We start from the raw sequence: 25,552 nt of genomic DNA, 5'->3' as shown, positions 1-25,552 counted from the left end.
ATGGAGGGATGTCCCTTGTTCATGGATCGGGAGAATTAACATAGTAAAAATGGCCATCTTACCAAAAGCAATTTACAGATTCAATGTAATCCCTATCAAAATACCTACACAATTTTTAAAAGGCATGGAAAGGTCAATTCTCAACTTTATATGGAAAGACAAAAACCCAGAATAGCTAAAACAATCTTATACAATAAAAGATACTCAGGAGGAATCTCCATACCTGATCTCAAGCTGTACTATAGAGCAGTAGTAATTAAAACAGCATGGTACTGGCACAGCAATAGGCTGGTTGATCAATGGAATCGAATTGAAGACCCAGATATGAAAATATAGTCACCTGATTTTTGACAAAGAAGCCAAATCTATTCAATGGAAAAAGGATAGCATCTTCAACAAATGGTGCTGGTCTAACTGGATTTCTACATGTAGAAAAATGTAATTAGATCCATATTTGTTACCATGCACAAAACTCAAGTCCAAGTGGATTAAAGACCTTAACGTAAAACCAGAGACACTAAATCGGTTAGAAAAAAAAGTGGGGAAGAGCCTGGAACACATTGGCACAGGAGACAACTTCCTGAACAGAACACCAACAGCCCAGGCCTTAAGTTCAACAATTAATAAATGGGACCTCATGAGGCTGAGAAGCTTCTGTAAGGCAGGAGACACTATCAACAGAACAAAGCGACAGCCTACAGACTGGGAAAAGATCTTCACCAACCCTGCATCTGACAAAGGTCTAATATCCAAACTATATAAAGAACTCAAGAAATTAAACACCACCAAACCAAATAACCCAATTGAGAAATGGGGCTTGGAACTAAACAGAGACTTCGCAACAGAGGAATATCAAATGGCTGAGAAACACTTAAAGAAATGCTCGGCCTCATTAATCATCAGAGAAATGCAAAGCAAAACGACTCTGAGATTCCATCTTACACCCATCAGAATGGCTAAGATAGAAAACTCAAGTGACACCACATGCTGGCGAGGATGTGGAGAGAGAGGAACACTCCTTCATTGCTGGTGGGAATGCAAACTAGTACAGCCACTTTGGAAATCTATCTGGTGCTATCTCAGAAAAATGGGAATAGAGCTTCCTCAAGACTCAGCAATTCCACTCCTTGGAATATACCCAGAAGATGCTCTACCACACAACAGGGACATATGCTCTACCATATTCATAGTGGCCTTATTCATAATAGCCAGATCATGGAAACAGCCTAAGTGTCCCTCAGTAGAAGAATGGATAAAGAAACTGTGGTACATTAATGTAATTAGTAATTGTTAAACACCAAATAGCATCTAGTTGTTGGCACTTAGATTTCATGACTGAAACATGACCTTTGTTATCCCAGGATCCTCGCAGATGTTGGGTTGTTTTTGTCAGTATTCTCTTGAGAAATAGGACTGATAGTGTCTCTGTGGGCATCTATATGTGTATGTCTGTATGTGTGACCAATGTATAAATGTATACACACATACATGCACGCACAAGAAGAGGTTTATTATGTGATATGTGCTTTTGAAGTTCCACAGTCTGTCATCTTCTAGTGGGAGACTCAGATCTGTGGCACAGTTCAGTCTGAGGACTGAGGCCCGAGAACCAGGGGACCAATGCGATACTTCTCAGTCAGAAGTAGACTGGTGTCCCACCTCAAGCAGGCAGGCAAAGAAGGAAATTTCGGCTTTGTTGTGCTGTGGTTGAATGACAAAATGCTAGTCTCGTCAGAACACTGTCACGGCCATACCTAGAGATGTTATTTAAGCCAGTGTCTGGGCAGCCACAGACTAGTTATGTTGATACCTGTAATTAACTATATTAGAGATGCTTCCAAACAGCTGTTGAGTTGAAGTGAGGGTTGCCTAAAGCATGAATGAGGGATGAACAAAGTGTGACTACCAAAAAGGGACGTGCTGCCATAGGGTATTTGCATCCTCCTGAGGAGCTCTTTCTTCCTCTACAGAGATTAGTAGCCATGAACATGCCTCTCAACAGCGATGGGACGGTCATGTTCAATGCAACCCTGTTTGCTTTGGTCCGGACAGCTCTCAAGATCAAGACTGAAGGTGAGCATTCCCTGGAAGGAGCGGGAGCCGTCACCCCCCACACACCCACTTTGGTTCTCCCTTCTGGACTTTCTCTTAATTACTGGGGTGCCTTGGGAAATGGTGTGACTACAGGGAGAATATGTGTGTCTGGCCAACTGACCACCACATCCCTTCTGGTTTTCCTTTATACTTTGCTCCATCCCATAATGTCTGCAGGTGACTCACCACACTGCTTACTATACTGCAGGACATACGGGGACATAGACAAAAGCCACAGGTGACCCATTCCAGCTGTTCTTCACCAGCACTGTCAGTGAGGCGACTCACGCTTGCAGGCAGTAACTTCTCTGTCCCTAAAAAGGAGCTGCATGGAAAAGATGGCAGGGACAGTTCTCAGCAGGCTGGGTGGACGGCGCACACTCCGTGGTCAGCATGTGGGGTGTGCTAGCTGCTCCACATCTCACCTCTGCTCTTTATCGTGCCACACTCAGCCCTACTCAAACCCGGCTAAGCTGGCAGTGGAATGTGCCTCTGGGGTTGGCATGGCAAGCAGATTGCTGCAGGGTCTCAGGGAGTGAGCCTGAGGCGAGGAGCTAGAAGCCTTTATGAGAGACAAGAAGGGGGGGGTGGTGAGAGAGGACAGTAGAGTCATGTTTCCAGTCAGAGGGCAGCTGTTCTTTACAACCTGGAGCTCTACCCAACAGAACTAGCCTCTTCCAGTTCAACATGTGCCTCTTATGCCACAAATAGCATTAAAGAGCCTCGGAAAGGAGGATGGCTGTGTGTGTTGATGCATCAGTAGGAAAGACAAGCATCTTATAGGAAGGAGTCAAGGCTGTGAGGTGGGGATGAGTGCCACAGTAGGGCCTGAGTCTTATTTGGGTGATGTTTAGTCTGAAGGAACAAAGGCAGGATTGGGGTGCAGTGGAGAAGGAGAAGGAGGAGGAGAAAGAAGAGGAGGAGGAGGAAGAGGAGAGGAGGAGAAAAAACAAGAGAAACAAGAGGAAGGAAGGGGATTGAGAGGAGCAGGGAGAGGGAGAGGAGATGCAAGAGGAGAAAGAAGAAGAGGGGGAGACGGAAAGAGGAGTGGGGATAAAGGAAAGAAGGGAACAAAGAAAGAAAAAGGAAGAGGAGGGCTGGGGCTGGAGAGATGGCTCAAAGGCTAAGAGCACTGACTGCTCTTCCAAAGGTCCTGAGTTCAATTCCCACCAAGCACATGGTGGCTCAAAACCATCTTTAATGTGATCTGGTGCCCTCTTCTGGCCTGTGTGTGTACATGCAGGCAGAACACTGTACACGATAAATAAATCTTTAAAAAAAAAAAAAAGGAAGAGGAGCAGGGAGAGGAAATGGATGGACAATGAAGGGAGGAAAAGAAGAAGAGGAAGGGGAGGAGGAACAGGCAGTTGCCTTCTGGTCTGGGAGCTAAAGGAGGAACATAGGTTCTCTCTGAGGGAGGTTGTCATGGCAACAGAGAGTACCTCTTGAATTCCCAGGTGGAAATCATCTTTCCCCAGTGGTGGGTTTCCAATTGTGTGGGCTTGATAAACTTTTCTAAATGAAGGAAGAGTATTTGGCACTCACTGTGGAGAGCCCAAGGGGAGGGTTCTATCAGGAGGCAATACAAGGAGCCAGCAACACAGTGCCAGGCAGGAGAGAGCTCTGGCCGCAGAAGAAAGGCTTGTCTATGCAATGTCCACATAGCCCTCTTCTTGCCTTTTGGATTCAGGGAACCTGGAGCAAGCTAATGAGGAACTCCGAGCCGTGATAAAGAAAATCTGGAAGAAGACGAGCATGAAGCTGCTGGACCAAGTTGTCCCTCCAGCCGGTGGTCAGTGTAACCTAGTTCCCACGTAGCTCTTGATGGAGGACTTAGTGGCAGTGGCAGCGCCTCCAGACAGCCCAGAGGGGACATGCAGGGTGCTTTCCTAGCCCGGTAGAGTGTGAGGCCCACAGGTAAAGGAGCCCTTTGGCTTCACATGACAGTGTTTGGGGTGACAGGAAGCCAGAGAGGCTTCAGTGGGGGAGGAGTCCAGACCCCTGTGCCTGGAGCAGGGGCTTTGCTGTCAGTAGAAAAAGCAATGGAAGAGAATATGACAGCTCTCACACAATGAAACATCTTGTACTTTTGACCCAAAAGAAATATTTAAAACTAGCTTCCAGCTTTAAATGTCTTGAGAAAAATGGGTAGTTTTTAGAAAATACTTCTAAAGTAACTTTAAGAAGACAATTTCCCACTGTAGTTACCAAGAATGCCCTTTAATGAGATTTAGAGGTAGAGCTAACAAGCATGCTTATTTATTTCCTTTTGTTATTTATCACAAATTAACTGACTAAACATTTAGATTTTACATATATATAATATCCATATATTATATATATATATACATATATACTGTTTCTCTATTTTTGTTTAAATACATGTGGACATAGAAATGAGATGGTTATTTTCCAACTGTTTTGTTTCAAGTTTTAAAAGTGCAGAATCTGCTTATCCGGTGTCCCTGCCTCCTAGCAGTCTAGCTAACCCTTGCCTAGACACATGTCAAACATCTGGTATGTTTTATAGCCAATAGCGCTTTAATAGGGTGGTGTGATTAAGATTCGGAAGCTGAGTCCAGCACCCACAAAGTGAGAGCCGGTGGCTCCTGAGGGAGTTCTGCTCCTTAGTAGGACTGTCTGTCACTAGGAGTTCAAGGCCACCCAGAGCTGGCCTAGCCACTGGCTCAACTCTGGGAAAATGGCTCAGAAAGAAATGATCAAAATGGGGGAAATTTCTACTCCCCCCCAGACCTGATTCTGCACTTCTAAAACTCCTCTTGGTTTCCGCTCTTTTCCTTTCAGCTGCACATCCAAGTGGTCGCATGGCTTAGATGAGCCGCTTTTTAAAATGTTGTAACACTCTGCTTGAGCTTCCTCTGCAGCCTCCATTCCTTTCAACTCCCAGAATATTCTGAAGCAATTCTGTTTTAGGGTGGTGGCATGGAATCAGAGTTATCTCTTGCCAACTGGATTCCCCTACGTTGTTTGCCAAAATACAGATGCATGCTTCAGAATAGCAGGCTGTGCCTGTCTGTGTAAACCTTCCACACACTAGCCCGAGACATTCACCTCTCTCTTTGGAAACACCACCTCCACAGTGGCCCATCTAATACCCCCAGGAATAGCTCTCCTCACACAAGGTGTGATCGAAGAGTGTCACCTGCATCTCTACAACACTCCTATTTCTTTCCCTCTTACTAGGGGAACAAAGCTCAGAATTTAGCTTGTGACCTAAGTGCTCTTCCTTTGAAAAACTGATCAACATTTGTCTAAACTTCTCATGAAGTATGAATGCATTCCCCCCCAGTTCTGGGGCCTGGTGGTTCTGTTTCTTTACAGGGTTTGGGGTTTAAGGTGACAGGCATCCATCTGTTCCCTGAGGTTTGGGGTTTAAGGTAATAGGCATCCATCTGTTCCCTGATATGATACCTGGGAAGAAAGAACGAGAGTGTTAGGAGGAAATGAAATGCTCTGGAAGTTTGTGTAGTGTTTGTTCCTGTGCCCAGTGTAGCACCGGCTTATCTAGTTTGCATCTCACATGAGCACATTTGCCACCAAGGAGACCAAACAGCAGAGACCTTCAGGCCTTGGTGGATAGCTCCAGGTCAGATTTTAGTGTAAATCATTTGTCTCTCTGGTTTCTTCTTCCTCTTCCTCTTCTCTCCCAGCAGACCAATGGTTTCCAACTTTTTCCTCAACATGGCACACTTCAGAAAGGACACTATGATACAAGCCTTGTGACAAATAGATGGGCAATTCCAGGCGTCAGTGCCTCCCACAGGACCCTGTGGTTAGAGTGCAGCAGAGGGAGCAGTCAGCCTGTGCCCTTGGGCTGCTGAAGAAGCCTCAGAGCTGGTGAAGGGAGCAGAGCAGGATGCTTGTCTAGGCAGCTTTGCTACTGGGATCTGATGGAAGCTGTCACTGCTCATCATGAGCTTGATGGAAAGGTGATGTCAGGAACCAGCTATGGAGGACGTGCTGGGAGCATCTTTTTCTCTACTCTCTGCCTGCAGTCTGACCACTCCCGGTGGTCATGGGGCTGTGACGCCTCAGTCTAGAATCTGGCCTGAGTTCTCAGTGCTCTCTTGTCATCTCTGCCAGTTCCTGGGCTTTCCATTTCTCTTAAGAAGCCCCTTGCCCCCGGAGATCCTCCCACCTTTGCGTCTTCATCCTTGAGCTGTCCCTCTGCTTCCTTGGTCCCCTATGTGCTCAACTGTTCTGTGGATCCCAGCTGGCATCACCACTTTCATCGCTTCTCTCTAATGCTTTCCTGTCCTGATCAAGATTTAGATTTTCTTGTTCTTTAGAGCTGTTGTTTGGGCCAGGTTCTCGGTACTGCTGCTTTATCTCAGTGGGGATAACCAGATTGCCCTTGAGTCCTGCCAGCATTTCTTTTACTAGAGGCCTGGGTTTGCTTCAGCAGCCACTCCACCACACCAGGGTTCCCTTGGCTTGGGCTCAGGAGGAACTTAACATTTCTCAAGGCCAGTTCACCCCCAAAACAGCCTGCAAGATAATGTTAGGCAGCTTCTGGCAGGAATGGCTGGGGAACCTTTCCAGCCTAGCAGTCTCTGGGTGGGAACCATTAATCAGCCATACATCCCAAGTGAACACTAATTAAACCCCACCGAAGTTGTTTTAGTAGATCCAGTGGGTCCCAGTGACCCCTCCAAGCCTTCTGTGTGCTAGACTCCATTTCACGATAGTCACTGGTGGCTTGTAACTGGAGGCACATGACAGCAGGACAGGCCACAGCAGGGTTGGAGTGCTTTAGATACCTTCTCTTAAACATCCTCAGTTCTTCTGAGCTGGAACTCTGTTTCATAGGGGCGAATACGAGCTCACCCAGATTGATCTTCCTACCCCCAGTCCATGTGACTCTTGCAAGGACAGCTTGACCAGAAGCCTGACCACCCACAGCTGTTCCTCAGCCTCTTCATATCCCGCCAGGTGGCCTGCAGTCCCCAACACAGCCCCACACAAGCTAGGCTGCACCTCAGCACCCCACAGATCTGGTGGCATCGACCTCGGGGTTTCGGGGGAACACAGGAAACACTGACATGTCCATAGTGGTTTACCATGAGACAGTCAGAGCCTCGATTCTGCCTCATGCATCGCCTTCAAAGTTGTCAGCAGGGTTCTGATTCCCCCAGCGAGCCATGGTAGAGGTTGTTTCTGAACAGAGCAGAAATAAAGCCCGCTCAGTGCTGAGGTTAGTTGGAGCTGTTGTTGCAATGCAGAAATGCAGCAGTTCTGAATTCTAAACCAAGAAATGGTCTCAGAGCTTATTGGCAAGAGAGTGGGGGAGCGTGTGAGAGCTGGATCTGCAGTCTCTGTTCTGACCTTCCTCTCCTTCCAAGCTCGTCTGTCACCTTCCTAGGTCTCCACCTTCTGACATAGGGATTTGGATGCTTAATTGCACTTGATGCTTGTGGTAATTACACATGCAAATCTCTAAGCGCAGGGTGAAAAAAAAAAATGTGGCCTGCAAGGCCTTTGTGTTTGCAATGTTTATTTGAAGTAAATAACCAAGGTGGCGTTTCATATCGTTACTAATACGCTATTTTATTTAACTCGTGATAAATATACATTACTTTCTGCAACTTTAAGGATCAGTTTAATTTAACTGACTCTAACTTTGAGCCTTAATTGCTTTGCAAAGCTTTGCTTCTTGCTAGACTGAGCAACCTGTGTTATAGACTGAGAGCTGGGTGCCTTTTGTGCGCCTTCCCACCCCACCCCTGCCCCTAGCCAGAAGTGAGGGTTTAGGCTCTTGGTCCAAATGTGCTGATTCGGGAGAGCTGTGTCTGGTCTCTCCGTTTAGATGATGAGGTAACCGTGGGGAAGTTCTATGCCACTTTCCTGATACAGGACTACTTTAGGAAATTCAAGAAACGGAAAGAGCAAGGACTGGTGGGGAGGCACCCTGCGAAGAACACTGCGATTGCCCTGCAGGTGAATTGTCCTCTTGTTCTCTTCGCTTTTCACTAACAATGTTACCAGCTTTAATTTGAAATACTAGAGAGCTGACTATTCATGGCTGAACAGTGCCACAAGGATTTTGTTTAATCTGAGATACCGCACACTCCCCCCTCGCCCACAACTGTGGACTAGCCATTTCTGGGCCACAAGGTAAGTTCGTCCCCCTCTTCTTGTCTTCTCCGTTGAACCCCGCACCTGCCACCATCTGGTCTGTGTGCAGGGCCCCCCCCCCCCAGGACAGCTGTGATGGGAGAGGAGTGAATGCTCACCTCACACCCTAGCACCCAGGTCTTCTCCAAAGGCAGCATCCTCGAGGCAGGCCCCCTCCCATAGCCTTGGGCTCAGGGTCCAGATGCTCAGCCAACAGCTTTCCATCTGAACGCAAGTGCTTTGTTTTGTTTCTGTTTGTTTCTTACCCCCTTGCCTTGTTGGTTTTTTGGTCCATTTCAATAACATTCATCACTCCCTAGTATGTACTGTGTGCGTGTGTGCGTGTGTGTGTGTGTGTGCGTGTGTGTGTGTGTGTGTGTGTGTGTGTGTGTGTGTGTGTGTGTGGTGTTTGTCTCTGTATGCTGTCTCCTGATGAAAGTGAGGCTTGCTGTGCAAGTGCTACACACATAGGCCAGCCCCAGCCCAGCTCCCTTTCCTCCAACTTAGGACCTGCCCCCTCATACACATAGGCGCACACACACACACACACACACACACATGCACACGCACACACACACACATGTACATACCACACATGCACACGTGCACACACACACATGACTACCAGGCCCCTAGAGTGTGAGTGTGACATTTAGGAATATCTGGTCCAATCATGGGTCAGGCATCCAAGGGTAGTAGAATCCTAGAGATGCCCAGAGCTCTGGGTGGGAAGCAAGCCTGGAGAGGCAAGGAGGCAGGGGAGCTAGGCACGGCCGTTCAAGAGGGCTGGGACAGATGTTAAGAGCCGAGAGAAAGGAAGTACAGAAGTTGGCCAGCTGTCATGAAGTCCTGCTGTCACGCTACCTGGAGTGCCTTCAGTCTATCATGAATAAACACATCTTCCTTGCTTTTAAAAGGTTTACATGAAAATGGCTCTCATGTCCCCGTTCTCACAGTTCCTCAGTGTGGCTTGTAGGTGTTGCTAAGATCCATCATGGAACAGTCCTGCACCTTGTTCCAGGAACAAATCCCCAGCGTTGTTGTATGTTCCAAGGGATGATAGCTGTGGAAGCTAAGGCCTGACTGGGATCTTGCCGTGAGAAGGACTATGACTAAGGATGATGGTGATGAGGAATATGGGGTGTGCTTGTTTGTATACTACAGATTAGTAGATGACCTTGTTAGTGGACTATGACCAGCTAACTCATGATGAGATCCCAGGAGCTGGCGGGGCAAGTAGATCTACTCAAGTCAGTCTGTGTTTGCTCGCTCCCTGATCATGTGACCTTTTGGTAGTTCCGTGAGATGTAGGCTCAGCCATTTGACTTGCTGCCGTCTCTGGCCATAGCTTCTATTAAAGGTCTTTTCACCTCCTGCTCCTATGGTTTACAAAATGGACATCTCTAGCTCTAATATTAATATGGTTCACATGTAGCCTCTGATGACAGAAACTAAAACGCCATTTGCAGATGCAAGGAGGCCCTTGAGCTGTACATTCCTGGTCGTACCCCAGCTAGGTTGGCCACCAGCAGAGAACTGGCATGTGCTGTAGGTTTCCCCTTACCTCACATGACCTTACGGCCCATAGGAGAGCCTGGCTGGATTTCTGAGTTCTGTGGTCATCCTCTGCCTAGCTGGGCTGGCTTGCTGCTCTAGAAGTCTAGTTGATGGGGTCAAAACTTGGCTTTCCATGGGAGACTTGATCTCTGCTACAGCTTGGGTCACAATTTGTAGCAGTCAGTTTGTCTCTGAGCTAAGAGACTCTTCAGATTTCAGTGGCAGGTGTGGTGTAAATGTGTGTGTGCATGCATGCATGTGCGTGTGTGTGTGCACACGAGAGTGCGTGTATACGCATGTGTGCATGCATGTGTGTGTGTCTATGTCTGTGTGTGTGTGTGTGTAGGTGTGTGTATTGGGGTTGGTTATATCTTTTCTGCAGCCTCAAGGCTCGCCCTGGTGATGACCAGATACCATGTTTGGTATCTGAAATAGAATAAACAACACATGGCTTAAGTAGTCCCCACATTTTGCGTGTGGAGTTGACTGAGCCTTGAGCCGAAGGTTCTGGTGGTGCCAACAGTATGCTCTAAAGGTTTTGTGTGAGAGACACCCACATTATGCTAAGATAACGTCGAGGGTTTTTTCCTGTTTAAGACTTTTCATTTTGTTCCTTAAAGAGTTTCGTTTCATTGGCAGAAGCCAAATATTCCTAGTTAGATGATACAGATATATTCTTCCAGGGTTCTATTGAGAACTGAGGCTAGGCCTATAATTTATATTAAGTATACAGCATAGAAAATTAAGTTGTGTTCATAATTTTGATAGTTAAATTCTGAAAAGGCATTTGATTCTGAAACAAGCATTAAAAATAGAAAATGTTTGTCTCCTTGATGGATAATTCTAATTACATTTTTGGCTTCCTCTGCTGTAGAAATGGCTTTAAACGTGATTTGTTTCTCTATATTTAATTAGTGCCTAAGGAGGCCTCCCTTTCTGCATTATGAACTGTCATGGGTGACGTAGCAGTTAGAGGGGCAGGCTGGGTTGTGGGAGGAAGGCGCTGATGCAGCTAGGACAAAGACACATCCTTAAGACAGCTGCTCCGGGTGGGCTTGTCTGGTTGAGAATGGAACTGTTAGGCTTCTGACAGCTGGGTGCTGCAGGGTTGGGTGGGGCGGGACAGGCTGAGGCTCCCAGGCTGGTTGTAGTGGAGTGTGGCATTATTGTGTGAGCAGACGTGAACAGCCAAGCTTGTGCGTGCTGGCCTGCAGAGTGAGGTCTGTCTGAAGAGCTCTCAGAACTGGCACCCAAGCTCAGCACCCTCATTCCATGCCATGGCTCAGCCTTATCCCCCCATGTTGTTCAGACTGGCTGCAGTGTTCATTTCCCCTGTGGTGGGTGATGACTGAAGGTGCCCTTGCCTCTGCATGGGGGGAGCTGGGCCCTTGTGTCCTCTGGCCTCTGTGGTCTGAATGAGTGCACACGTTCCATCTCCCCACCCACTCCATCCCTTCATCCCCATCATGAGAACTGAACTTCTCTCTAGCCCTTGTAGGATGGGAGCCAGAGAGAAGCTGCATCCAGCCGTTTGGTTTTCTCTCACTCATGTGCCATATGCATCCTCCCTTTAGTTTGACTTGGCATTTGCTCTTCATCCATGTTGCTACATCCAAGTGACCTGCAAGTTTCCACAAGGAGCAAACAAGTAAAGGAACATAGTCACACAGCCACGGAAATTCTCAGTCCCCTTTCCTGCAAGCAGTAATGCAACCAGAGGGTCCCATCTGTACCTCTAGAGGAGGGCTTCTGGGATGCCACTCGCTCTGAGGACTCTAGTGCCCTGCTGGGATCCAACAAAAGATCCCAGAGTGGGATTAAGTTTTGTTCATTTCTCTTTGTTTTGATGCTCGGGAGCCTTTTGTGTGAAGTCTGAGGAGACTGTCCTCTATGCACCCCGTGTGAGAGGCCACCCCAAATGAACCATGGGAATCCCAGGCAGCTATTCTTCTGCTTAGAAGTTGGACTTAAAAATGCCCATCAATTCATTACAGCTCCTCAGGATTAGGTGTTTAAATTGAAAGGCTGTAATAGCGGTGCAGTGGCCACAGGTGGGGGTGGTTGGGAGATGTGGGTAGTATGCAAGTAGTCCTTAGCTTTAGTCTTCAGTGTCCCTTACTGTGGCCTTCTCAGAGAGGCATGGTGTACAAAGACAGAGGAAAACAGGATCCTCCCAGAGATCTGACCTATGTGTGGTCCTGCTAATCATGTCACCTTAATCTGGAAGGCAGTAAGATTTTTTTAAGAAGTACTATTCTACCCAAAGCCATAGCACTGCTCTTTAAAAAAGAAAAGAAAATATATATATATATTTGTTTTCCTTTTTTAATGTAAGAGGAGAACAGATGCTGACAGATGGGATTTCACTGGCTGATTCATTTGTTTCAGGTGCTTGAACGGATGCTCTAGAGCTCTCTGCCTGAGCTACCGCACCAAGCTGGTTAGTCCGAAGGCGCCTGTGGCTAAGGCCTTGAAAGGGCAAACTCACACTCGGGCTTATTTCTACTGACGCAGCATTTCAGGAGAAATGCAGGCAAGAGCAATCCCAAAGCCCCGGGGAGACCCCTTCCAAGCAAGGCACTCCTCCGGAAGGCAGAAGCGGGGCTGTGGCTCATCTGTGGAGCCGTGGCTGCCTGTTGCGGACACTGCTCATGGTGGTTCCTTTTCATGAAAGGGAATGCATTGAGTTACGGCTTTCCCTCCCGAGCCAGAGACTCAGTGGAAAGGACAGAGTAAGAGAGAGAGAGAAAGAGAGCAGAGGAGAAGGGCAGCTGCCCCACATAGAAATGAAATGAACACAATTTGCTGATGCTGGCCAGTAAAAAAATTTTTTTAAGATAAATAAAATGTTTATATATATATATATATATATATATACATATGTGTGTGTATATATATAATAAAAATATTAAGCAGACCTGCCTAAGGTGGGCAGCTGCCTCCGTCCCAAAGTCCTGCACCCTTAGATGGCCCGAACTCCCAAAGACTAGCAGGCTGATTGGAACTGAGCAGACAGAGTTCCTCTTCTATGCCAGTACGTCATGACCTCCTGACCGCCCGGCCCTGCTTGCTGCAGTGACCCAGTCCAGGATGCACTAATAAGTGGAAGGCCAGGAAGCTCAGACACACCCATTGAAACTAACACATACACCCGCATGCCAAAACCAACCAGGCAACACCTCAGGTTCCATCTTACCCTGTCTGCGGGAAATGCCGCCACACCCAAACCTCATCTAACATTGTCCGTCTTTAACTTGCGCTCAGAGCCAGTCTGGGATGCCTCTTTGGAAACAGTATGGTCTAGTTTCAAGGACACTGGGAGTCAGGGAACCTGGGTTCTAGTCCCAGCTCCAGCATTCACTTGCTGCGTGACCTTGGGCAAGACACTTAACCTCTCTGTGCCTCAGTTTCCCCAACTGTAAAATGGGGGTAATAATGTCGACCTACCTCACAGGGCTGTTGTGAGGAGTAGCTAAGTGATTGTAAAGCTCCTTGGACGTATACTTGCTTATTATTAAGACTACAACAATAATAATATCATATGCCTGTTTACTACCAGAACTTCACGTAATTCTTGGTTTGGTTTGATCTCTTTTCCGTTCTGTACTGTAGTCATCCATTGAGAATTCTCCCCTTTTTGACGATACTACGCAATGCATAAAGATGCAAACGGGCAACCTGTCAGATCACATTTTCACATAGTAACAACAGCAGATTTTTGCCCAAAGTGTTGGTTGATGAGAGCTTTGCCCTCAAATCCTAAGCTCATCCCCAGAAGAGGGTCAAGTCTGTACCTCTGATATTAGTCTAAGATGCCAAAAATGGCCAAGGAGGATCAGTACTCACAGAGCAAAGAGCAAAGGGGGAGAACCTAAAACAAGAAAAAGAAACGAGGTGGAGGAAGACGAAGGGCTTCCGAGTCACTGCTCTCCTTGGCTTGGAGTGTGCCGCCTGGAGTGGTATGTGTGTGCACATGTGTGCGTGTGTCTGTGTTATGGTACACAAGTGGGTGAGGTGTGGGGGCGGGGTGGATAATGAGGTGAGGTGCAGAGGTGAGGAAGGGGGAGCGAGGACTCTGTGCAGCCTATTCTGGCAGAAAGGAGCGCTCCTCCAAGCATCTTTGGGGTACAGCTACCCTGAAGGCCAGGCTGAGATGGGAGGGGCCCCTAGTGGGCAGCATGCTTCCTTCAGGCCTATCCCCGGGAGGCCTATAAGGGCTTTCTCTAGTGACATCTTGTGCCTATGACATTTGCTCTTGACCACAGAGGTTCCCTGCCATGTGGCTTGATTTCCTGACCTCGCTGTGGAGACAGGCCCAGCCGAGATCATGAAGGATGATGGTGACACTGGGAGCTCATGTGGGTTGTATTCATTCTCCTGGCTTAAAGGTCCCTGTGGGTGCTGGTATGGGAACGGAAGGGAGCCAAGCCACACACCGTGGCATGCCTGGCCCCTTGGGAAAGGTCAGAGCCCGTTCATGTCTGGTATGAATGCTGTACCCACAGCTGTTGCTTCTAGCATCCAAGTCTCTCAGCCAGGAGCCTGGCCCCTCCCCTGCATTTCCCCATGCTCCAGCAAGCACAGAGCTATTGCTTATTCCAGCAAGGTCTCTGGGATCACCTGTGTGATGACTGGGCAGTGCCGGGGTAAGACACTTTATCAGAATCTACAGAGAACTGATATATCACCCCTGAGAGGGGAACAGGCCAGCCTTGCAGACATGGCTTTAAAAAAAAAAAAAAAAGGTGGTCTCTTAGGCAAGGAGCTCTTCTGACCTACCCTCTCTACGCCAGCCTTGATAGAGCTTCTGTTTCTAGATCCTCATGTAGTTCTAATGGGTGGGGTTATACAGGCCCTTTCTCCATACATCACCTAAGCCCATAGAAGCTGGGTAATGTTAACTTGCTTACAAGCCTGATTTAAAGAATCCCTGGGAGGGGTGTCCCTTTGGGCCTGGCTGTGTGGCTAAGGAACTGAGTTGGTTGGTCAGTAGCCAAGGCTACTTTAGGGAAGACCACCAACAGCAGAGAGGACTACATACAGGGACCCAGGCCTCCTGACATTCAGCCATAGTCAAACTGCAGAAGCTGCATCCAGTGGAGAGGAAGGTCTAAGAGATTAGTCAGGCTCCATGTTTAAAATCTTCCAGGACAAGTGCAGCAGACCTGGTATCTGGCACCTGAGTCCACAGTGCTAAACTTTTAGCTCCTGGGTCAAATGTGACAGAGACCAGCATCCATCACAGGGAAGCAAAGGTAGGGTGGGAGCCAGGTTCTTCTCAGAATCAAAGGCCGTGGTATGACCCAATTCAGATCAGTCCACAGGATGACCGGCACAACTTTCTGGAAGCTGGGGTTGGGGGTCGGTTATCATTATATCCCAAAGTCCTTAATGAAAAAATTAAGGCAAATAATGTAATAGTAAAAAGACTCTTATTATGAGCACATGTAATTGCTAGCATCCCTCAGTAGTCTAACGTATCACCAGTCAGTTATCTTCAGCAAAGAGCTAGGTAAGTAGGACTTAGGGTTCCCAAGGGAATGGGTACCTGGGGGAGCTTGCTCTCCTAGGCCTGAGAAAGTTGACTCCACTGGGATAATGAAACATCACCGAAACAACCATGATGGAGTGTTAAAGGCAGCCAGACATGGCAGATCATGCCTGTAATACTGAAACTTGAGAGGAAGGGGCAAAGGCTGGCTTGGAGAAACCACATAATAGGGAAAGATGGAGACGAGTAGGTGGTCACAGCAGCAGATGGCTAGCATCAGCCCACAGCGGTGTTGCTCATTGGAGGACAGACTGGCCAGTGGTTCTCAGGCATTTTGATCCTAGGATCTCTCCTGTTCTTAAAAGGTATCAAGAACCCTTGTACGTCAACATTTTACTGTCTTATAAATCAAAGCTGATTAATTTTATAAACACAAGAACATGTAAGCACAAAGATGCCAGGTGGTGGTGACATCACTCTGTCACTCAGCCTTGGGAAACCTCACTGCACACTCATGAGAGAATAAGGTTGCACCAGGCCAGGGGACATGCACTGTTAGACCAATCACAGTGTCCTCATGGACCTCTCAAGGTGTCTCAGGATGCCTTGAGGGCCATGGAACCCCACCTTGAAACACATTGTCCCTGGGGAGATGGCCCAGAGTTCCCCTTAAAGGCAGAAGATGCCAGGACCTTGTGACCCTCTGTGCTCAGGAGGCTCCTGTGTGGCTGCAGCAGACACTCCTCACAGGAATGCTCCTGCCCCTCCGCCCATGCAGCCCGCACGATCTTCTAATTTAGGCCAAAGGTCAAATGATATGGTCACGCCTCACTATCCACGCTGACCTGGAAGAGCAATGGTTAGAATTGGTCTTAGCGATGTGTTCAAAATCCTCACCACCTCTGGGTAGCACGGTTGACTGTGTGAGTGGGACGACAAGGGATCATGTGTCATTTCCATGCTGAGGAAGTGTGTTGATAGCTTGCCTGAGCTAGATTGATAGCCTGGAACGAGCGAGCGTGTGCCTGAGACCCGGTTACCACCCTCTCCCTGCAGGTTGGTTGACTTTGCATGGTGAGAAGAACAAAGCTAGGATTCAGGAATCTTTGCTGGTTCTTTGACTAGGTCCGGGACACAGTTTAACCAATTGCACGTCATCTCAGCTTCCCTCGGTATATGGGCTCACAACGACAGGGATATGATACTGAGAAGGAGCCTAAAGTTTTAGAGCCTAAATTTTATACATAATGCTTTCTGTATTCTAAAATGTCTCTGGTTCTGATATTAAACTTAAACCAAGAATCAAGGCAGAAGGGCTGGGAGTGTGGCTCAGTGGTGCTTGCTTAGTGTGCATAAGGCCCTGGTTTAGTGTCCAGCCAAAAAACAAAACAAAACAAAACAAAACAAAAACAAACAAAAAAAAAGGTGGGACTGCAAAAGACAGAGCTCTCTGGTCCTGGGCAGGGAGAGAGAGCCATAAGTTACTTAGATAAAGCTTTTAAATACCCCCTTTAGCTTTCAGAGTACGGACAGCCCAGGGCTGCCCCTCAGGGACTCCAGGCCTGCTGTTAACTCAGGCTGTTCAAGGGGAGGAGGGTTCTCTGCAGATGAAGTGCCCATGATCCGAACCCTTCACTCTTCACAGTGGACACAAAGGCCACGCCATGACACTCTCCCTGGAGGAAAGCAGTGATATCAGAAGGGGTGTGCCCACGCATGCAGAGGGCGTGGCGGAGGGCAGCATGTAGATAAGTATGTTCGTTCTATCAGAACTTAGTCTCTCGCTCTGCCTTCTAATAGAGCTAGTCTAAAACTGTCCCCTGTAACTGAGCGTGGGCCAAATCCTCCCTCCTCCAAGAAAATTAACCAGAACCTGTCAACAGTGAGGTGACTGCGTAGAGGCGGCTTTGGCTGAATGAGGCGTGTCTGGGTTGAGGAGCAGGCTGTGCCAGGGTAGCGTTCGTTCTTTGGCAGGAGTCCGAAGCTGTGGCATCCACGCTGTGAAGATGGAGGGTCTCTCCCAGGGCCGCCTGGAGACTTGCCTCTCTCTCCTCCACTGCTACAGCGTAGGTCTGGAGTGGGTCTCCGGGCGGTTGTGTATGCATGCTGTGAAGTGAGAGCTGGCAGCTGGCTGGCAGGAGCTCCTGTGGGGAAGCAGGCAACAAACGCTCTTCACTCCACCCTGAGAGTGAGCAAGGGAGGTAAATGGGCAATCCTGCTCCACAGCAGAACGCTTTATGCTGTTGCTTCAGACATGTTCAGAGAGAATTTATTTTTGGTGACTTAATCATTAAGTAGAGTAAATATCTATAAAATTCCAATTAAATGGTGTCTAAAACTTAAAGGAGCAGTCTACAGGCAAAGCGCCAACATTTCTTTTTTAAACAAATATTTATGATAACAGCTAGCATTTTAAAGTCAAACAGAAACTAGGCTTGGTCCTGTTTAATATTTTGTAAGATTGGACATCTTAAAACAAGTCAATAATGTTTATATTTTATAGCAATTCTGTGTTTATTCAAAACCATAACTCTACTGTGATGTTAATGGGAATGACTTTATATGGCTTTGTGTGGATTTAACTGCTAATGACCACATTTAAAATTAAAACTATTTTTGCTGATAGAGATAGATACTTACACAAAATATGAAAGATGAGAAAATTTTACTTACTGTAAAGTGTTTTTTTTTTTTTTTTAAAAAAAAAAAAAAAACCATTGCTGTTGTGAACAACTAATTTCTCTGAGGGCTTAAGGCTGTTGTCTGTACTTCTGGAACTGGATTCTGTGCCTATGGGATTTCGGAACAGCCTAAGCTATCTTTTAGCTTGATATGTGTGCTAGAACAATTTTCATTCTCATGTTTTGTGATATGTAATAAATTCAGGGTGCTGTGCTTAAGCTTCATTTCAATTCCAGTCGGGAACCTACGTGTTGGTCCCCTGCCCCCAGGCCCTACGCAAGAGAGCGAAGTCAGCCCCACTCTTACCAGGTGTGCTTTGCAAACTAGGATCGTGATTTCCAACCCTCCGCTTTCACATCTGGGAAGAGTGATGCCTTCTCTCCTCCTCTGGTGTCTCTTTAAAAAAAAAAAAACATGTTGTCATTATTTGTTTTGGGAGGTGGTACGCCAAGCCACCTCTCAACCCTCTCCAATGATATATGTTGCGGACAAACCCTCTGTCCTGTGTCTGTTTACTGCCCGCTCTTGTCGACTGAATCCTAATCTTGTGTATCTCTGAAGATGTGCTGGAGACCGTTTCTGTTTTCATTATGCAACTGTTCTGTGTGTATTTCAGTGAAATGTCAACTCATCAACAGAGGATGATGTTTAAAAATTATCCAAATAAATAGTTTTCTATTTCTTTTAATCACACCTAGTCCCGTTAGTTAAATGGCAGCAAGACTGTGGTATAAGCTGGGGAATGTTCTTGGCCCCGATGCCTTGAAAGTATGCACTAATGTGCCATAGTTTACCTGCGCGTGTCGATCACAGGTGGCCAACCTGTGACTATAAGCCATGTTATTTTTGTGGGCACAGCAGCAGAGGTTTCAAGCCTTGAGTCTTCTTGTCTGAACCTCAAATATGTAACAGACCTCTCTCCCAAATTCAGACAAGGGGACTTTGACCAAGTTTATTGTGTCCTGGTAATTGAACCCTAGAAAAAGGGATGAATGGATGTAGCCTTTCTTCCCATGCCTGCAGCTGTGCTGAGTGACAGCTCCCGACAACACAACACTGGATTGTCTTCTTGGGATTTCTGAGGAATAGAGGTGGGTCTACTGCAGACCTAGAATAGAAAGTGTGCTGGACATAGGAATCCTGAGAGAGGGTGTGTGCGTGTGTGCATGCATGCGTACGGACATGCGTGTGTGCCTGTGTGTGTGTGCGTGTGTGTGTGTGTGTGTGTGTGTGTGTGTATGCCAGCACACACATGCATGCACTCTCAAAAGCACGTGTGCATTAGTGCCTGTGATTAAAAGGGCACCACAGTAGGTGACAGCTCTTGTGGCCACATGACGAACTAGTCTGGGACCCAGGGTTATGCCTGCCTTTCCCTTCCTCTACATTGATATGTATGGCAGAAAATTTTCATACCCACGTTCCATGGTATGTAATAAGTTTAGGGTGCCACGTTTAAGCTTCATGCTAGTTTTAGTTGGGAATGTGTGTATTTGTTCCCTTCCCCGGGAACTAAGGTTCCTCTGCCTAGCTCTCCTAGGCAGGACCCATAAAGTTTCGATTCCTAGCATGACGTTTGTCCCTACAATTCGTGAAACAGAAGGACCTGCTGGTCTCCAATCACAGAAGGGTGTGGACCAAGCCGGCCCTGTCTGCCCTTTTTTGCAGAATCGGCTAATGAGCCATGTGTTCTTGTGGACGTGGCTACTTTTATAGAGGACCACTTGAGACATTCCTAAACAACTTTCTATTTGTTTCCATTCTATTGTTACCACTGGTGTCTGGAGGGGACCGGTTATATGTGGCTTCATACCAGAGATTCCAGCTCTGCTTAGCTCCTCTCTGCCTCCCCTCCCCCTTTCCCCTGCCCCCTCCCTTTCCCTTTTCCTAGGCATATGTCCCACCACACGAGTGTCTTGGAATGAGCACTGTGCTTTATCTCAGCCCTTCCCAAAGCTACTCGCCTCTGTGTGGTGCTGAGGAGAAAGGACGGAAAGAGTTCTCCACCCAGGGATTCAGCCCTCCACAGCTTTCTTCTGTAAATGGCCCTGAGGTTGGACCACAAACTGCTGAAGGAAGGATGCCCAGCCAGTGTCTTAGATCTCTGCTAGCCTGTAGGGGCTACTGTTTGCTGCCTGGATACTGGAGGTAGAACCTAAGACCAGGGAGCAACCGTGGAGGAGGATGAGCCCCCTGTAGTCTGAAGTCAGCATCTCGACCTTTTTCAAATAATGCTGAAAATGCAACTTTCTCAGAGCTAGTGATCCCACCTTCCCCTATCTACAGGCTGTGTGCACTTCAGGGTGTTTCCCCAGCACAGCTGTGGACAATGCAGAGGCTTGCCCTACAGAGAGAGTCTGTGGGGAAGTATAAAACCTGGAGCTGTCACCCGTGGCCCTTGTCCTGCCCAGAGATGGTAGCAAGACCTCAATTTGTGTGGAACTTCCAAACCCTGATGCCAGTGCCGCTGAGTTCTCAGCCTGCATGGGCTCCAGGCCATGAGCACCCTGATGGTTGGAGCGGCCTCACTGCACAGCAGCCTGTGTGACTGTGGATCTGTTTGCTTGTGATCTGAGTGTACTGGTGACTGCAATGTATGATGTCACTCACCGGTTCCATGCTTTACAGTGAGTCAGTGGCCCCAGCGGCTCCTTGCTTCCCTGTACTAAGGCCAGCTCATCCTTCACGCAGCCAGGCAATTCTTGTCCCCTCTTTTTTTGTTGTTGTGTTTTGTTTTGTTTTAAGAATAACTAGGTGATAATTCCCTGTCCTGGTCAGGGCTCAGGGTATTGTTCTCTGCAAGCAGCTTTTCTGAAGACTGTCAGTTAGTCCAGGGCACGCACCCTTGGATGTGACCGCCAATAGTACTGGGAAGCAGTACTGTAGGTGAGGTATTTGCTGAGGAAGTTACTTGATGACAGGTTTTAATCAGCCCATCCTAGTCCCATTGTGACCTCCTGACCACATCCCAAGCACCCTAGGTCACAGTTGAAATTGGTCAGTACTTCCCTGGACTGGCCGTTGGAGAAGGCTTCCACCCCACTGCTCCATCAGGCCGCACCAGGGTCCCTTGATGTCTAACTTGCTCTGCCGTTTTCATTGACTTAGGCGGGATTAAGGACTCTGCATGACATTGGGCCAGAAATCCGACGTGCTATATCCTGTGACTTGCAAGATGATGAGCCAGAAGAATCCAAACCAGAAGAAGAAGATGTATTCAAAGTAATTATTCCACGCCTAGCTACTCACTGGCCACATGGAGATAGTGGGGCAGGACTTTGGTTGGGGTGGTGCTGATCCACAGAGGAGTGTGGAGAATACAAACCAGTGGCAGGGGCTAGGGAGAGGCCTGCATACCCTGCTCATCTCCACCCTGGCATCTCTCCATTGGGCAGCACCTCCTGTGGGCCAGACCAGCAGCCCCTTTCCTGAGCTTTCCCCCACCCCAAGCCTTCAGCCTCTCAGCTTGGCCACAGCCAACTGACCAGAGTACAGGAACATTCTGGGTCTTTCTAGCAGCTGTCCACGCTGCCCTCCTTCTGCTCTAGCCCAGTTCTTTGATCTGCCAGCCAGCCCTCAGCCTCCCAGCTCACAGAAAATGTCAAGGACCACCCCCCCTCCAACCCTGGGGCTACCCACCAAGCCAGCCAGCTGGCCTTAAGTCACCTCATCTTGTGGAGCGACTGGAAGAACATGCCCAAGGGGCAGCAGAGAAATTGCTCCCCCAGCTCAGAACTTGGTAACCTTCCTCCTTTTAGGTGGGCCAACCGCCACACGAGTACGTTCACCTGACCACCGAGACACTCAGGTTGTCTCACAGGGATCCTCTGGAGCTTGCCTAGAGTTTGTGTTTCATGTAGAGAGAGAAAAAAAAAAATGACCTAGCATAGCCAGCCTGCATCAAATACTTGTTAAATTACCTGGTGTTGTCTCCCATTATTTTGCAGAGAAATGGTGCCCTGCTTGGAAACCATGTCAATCATGTTAATAGTGATAGGAGGGAGTCCCTTCAGCAGACCAATACCACCCACCGTCCCCTGCATGTCCAAAGGCCTTCAATGCCACCTGCAAGTGATACTGAGAAACCGCTGTTTCCTCCAGCAGGAAATTCGGTGTGTCATAACCATCATAACCATAGTTCCACAGGGAAGCAAGTTCCCACCTCAACCAATGCCAATCTCAATAACGCCAATATGTCCAAAGCTGCCCACGGAAAGCGGCCCAGCATTGGGGACCTTGAGCATGTGTCTGAAAATGGGCATTACTCCTACAAGCACAATCGAGAGCTTCAAAGGAGGTCCAGTATTAAAAGGTAACCTTGAAAAGGCGCTATGGCGTCTGCCCACCCCACGCCCCATCACGCCCATTCCGCAGATGAGGCGAGTCCTCTGCCCCCTGCTCTGGCCCGTGGTAATTCCCAGAAGACATTTGAATTTGAACCAGAGTGCCACACATCTCTTGGCCTCTCCATACATTGTCCGTGTGAGGCACCTACCACGTGAGGGATCACCCACTATCCACCATTCTGTTATGTGGAATGGTCTCTTAAAACACCAGCAGCCACAGAGCCCGCCTTCCCCAGTTATAACAACTGCTTTGAGCTAGGGGTTGGCGACTACTTCCCGTAAAGGGCCATTATTTTAGTTTTTTGGAGGACTATTCAATCCCTCTTGCAAACCTACCCAGCTTGCAAGGTGAACACAGCCAGGGAACAGTCTTAAGTGAACCGGTGTGGTTGTGTTCCCATCATGCTCTGTGTGTAGACACCGAAGTTTGACCCTTATATGATTAGAAGGGATGAAAGGGTTCTCTTTTTTTTTTTTTTTAACTTCATTTTCTGCCCCCTTTATAAATGTAAGCTCTCTTCCCAGCTCACGGGCCACACGAGAACAGATAGTAGTCCATACCTGGCTAGCAGACTGTAGTTTGCCCACCCATACTCCTGAAAAGGGGGGCTAGTGTCTTTGCTGTCAGTGCTTCGGGGAATGTTTAACTCTTCTCTTCTCCCTCCCTCCCACGGTGTGCTTTCCCTGGATAGAACCCGCTATTATGAAACTTACATTAGGTAGGTGCCTGTTGCCTCTGTCTTTGTTTAAAATGCTGTGTTGTCCTGTTACCCTCTGCATTTGCTCAGTGCCAAGGAAGAGGAATCGCACCATTTAGCCAAGTCACCTAATACGTTTTCAAAATGCCAGAGCTTTGCATTCATGAGCACTTCCCACTATATTTCTTGCAAACATCTGGTGCCCACTGCTCTCCCCCTTTTCCCTGCCCTGGGTAGCTGGGCAAGTCTAGCTGCTTTAGGGTCCGTATCCTCATGTGGACTTAGCATCATAGCTCCGACATCCTGAAGACCAGGACCAGATCCATCTGGCTGACTTCCCATAACCCTCAGTGTGTGTGCATGGGATAACCCTTATGTATATGTGTTAACTTGGACTTAATTATGGGTGGAGTGGTCAATCTGGGGGAGACAAGAAAGGAAAGGGCCACAGGTTCATTGCTTCCAGTAAGATCAGGAGGCTCGGTCCGAGGAATGTGTGAATGAGGCGCTCTGGTTTGATGTCACTGAGCTCACTAGGCCTCCTGCAGCTTGAGGCCAGGAGGAAGCGGGCCATTTCATGGAAATAGTGTGCTGACCTGGGGTAGGGCAGTCTGTGGAAACCTCAGGAGAAATTTCCCAGGAACCCCTCTCTGATGACACAAAAGCCAGAACTTCCCCGGTAGCCTCAATTTGATCCAGTGCAGTCAGTAGGACAAAGGTCTCTGTCCTAGGTTCTGAAGTCACACTGGCTAGAGCTGGGGTGGGTGGGTGGGTGGGCGGGAGTCTCAAGGTCTCTGGGCACAGTGGTTTGGACACAAGCACCTGCATAGTCTCATTGCCATGGGGCAGGAGTGTGTAGGAAGAAGCAAGCGCTCTGAGAGGGGGCACAGGCTGGTGCAGAGGCATGGTTCAAGGATCTAGCTGCCACCTGCTCAAGCCCTCAGATCTCTTTCCCAACTGCAGGTCTGAGTCCGGAGATGAACAGCTTCCAACTATTTGTCGCGAAGACCCTGAGATACACGGCTACTTCCGAGATCCCCGCTGCTTAGGGGAACAGGAGTATTTCAGTAGCGAGGAGTGCTGTGAGGACGACAGCTCTCCCACCTGGAGCAGGTGAGGGGCTCAGCCTGGGCTGAGCTCAGACCAGCCCTCCCCCAACTCCATCTGCTCCTGCTTAGGATTCCTCCAAACATCAAGCTTACCTTATGTCACCAGGGGCCTTGGAGACCCTCAGCAAGGGCTCTGGACCTGGGAACCAGACCTGCCATGGCTGACAGACCCCTGTCATTTCAGAGATGAGTTCTTCTTAGGGGGGTGGGCATTTTGAGACAGGGCCTCTCTACTTAGCCCTGGCTGTCCTGGAACTCATTATGTAGACCAGGCTGGCCTTGAACTCACAGAGATCTGCCTGCCTCCACCTCCCAAGTGCTGGGATTAAAGGTGTGTGCCACCACACCTGGCCTGAGAGATGAGTTCTCTTTTTTTTTTTTTTTTTTTTTTTTTTGAGAGATGAGTTTTTATTAGCTGACTTGGGAACACCAACCTTGTCTGTGTTGGCACAGCAGCTTATCTAGGGTCTCAGCGATCAGCCCCTGCTTCCTGCTCCAATTAAAGGGTCTTTCCTGAGGGCAAGGGGACAAGAGGTTAGAACAACTTCCCTCAAGCAGAGGTACCTCTCCCAACTTTTGTCCTGCAGAAAGAACGCTGCTGGCCAGCACAGGCCTTCTTCAGGGCTGGAGACACAGCTCAGGGATGAAAAGCACTTGTTGTGCTTGCAGAGGACCCAGGGTCACTTTGTAGCAGCCGCATGGCCGCTCACAACTGTCACTCACTCCAGTTCCATGGGGCTCTGATGCCTCCTGCTGCTCATGCACAAAGCACACAAAACACTCATATAGAAGATAAAAATAAATAAATATTATTTTTTTTTTAAATTAGTCACTCTGCTTTAGGACATTACAGCCAGTGCAGGAGGACAAAAATCACCTCCCACCCATCTTCCCTGACCTAAGATCACTGTCTTAGGTCACTCCAGCCAGGGCCATGAACTTGACCTGGTGCTATGGTGAGGCCATGTCTGGCACCTGAGACACAGCCTGACCCTTCCCTGTGCGCTGACAGACCCTTTCCCATCAGCTCTCCCCAATGTCCAACTTCCACATTCACTAGTTTAGAGCCAAATGGACCTGTGACTCCCACTTCTGAGGATTCTTCCTCCCAGGTCCTTAGCCACCCCTGCTGGCCTCAGTCTACCTTAACAGCGGCAACAGGCAAGGCTTTTCATTTGCTTTTCTTGGAATTGAATCATGCCCCTCAGAGGAGAGCCCGACCATGGAGCCCACCATGGCCTCCCCTGTTTCTCACATTGTACCGAGCCTGCCTGCCTGCCTGCCTGCTGATGGAGTTCTCTAAACAATCATGTCCTGCCAGGTACCTGGAGAGAGCAGGTTTTTGGGACAATGGTCTCTGGGAGATGAATAAAAGGCAGCCAGGCTGACAAGGTCTGTGTGATCACCATGTGCCTTGGGCCTGTGCCTGCCTGGGCATGA

The 25,552-nt window shown here is 48.3% G+C and overlaps 1 protein-coding gene across 4 annotated transcripts in view; it reads left to right on the top strand.

Annotated features, from left to right (window-relative positions):
* Cacna1d (calcium voltage-gated channel subunit alpha1 D) overlaps positions 1–25,552 on the top strand; it is a 303,221-nt gene that overhangs the window by 271,791 nt on the left and 5,878 nt on the right. For 3 of the 4 annotated variants that reach the window (XM_051140971.1, XM_051140957.1, XM_051140965.1), the window contains 7 exons: positions 1,971–2,073; positions 3,785–3,886; positions 7,922–8,052; positions 21,068–21,181; positions 21,907–22,271; positions 22,998–23,024; positions 23,967–24,116. In XM_051140971.1, coding sequence (XP_050996928.1) covers positions 1,971–2,073; positions 3,785–3,886; positions 7,922–8,052; positions 21,068–21,181; positions 21,907–22,271; positions 22,998–23,024; positions 23,967–24,116 — 992 coding nt within the window. The remainder of the gene's footprint in view (positions 1–1,970; positions 2,074–3,784; positions 3,887–7,921; positions 8,053–21,067; positions 21,182–21,906; positions 22,272–22,997; positions 23,025–23,966; positions 24,117–25,552) is intronic. The other variant, XM_051140975.1, reaches the window with a different exon arrangement.

Source organism: Acomys russatus, chromosome 3 (assembly GCF_903995435.1).
Source record: "Acomys russatus chromosome 3, mAcoRus1.1, whole genome shotgun sequence".
Lineage (NCBI taxonomy): Eukaryota > Metazoa > Chordata > Mammalia > Rodentia > Muridae > Acomys > Acomys russatus.
This window is presented reverse-complemented; position numbering and strand designations above follow the sequence as displayed.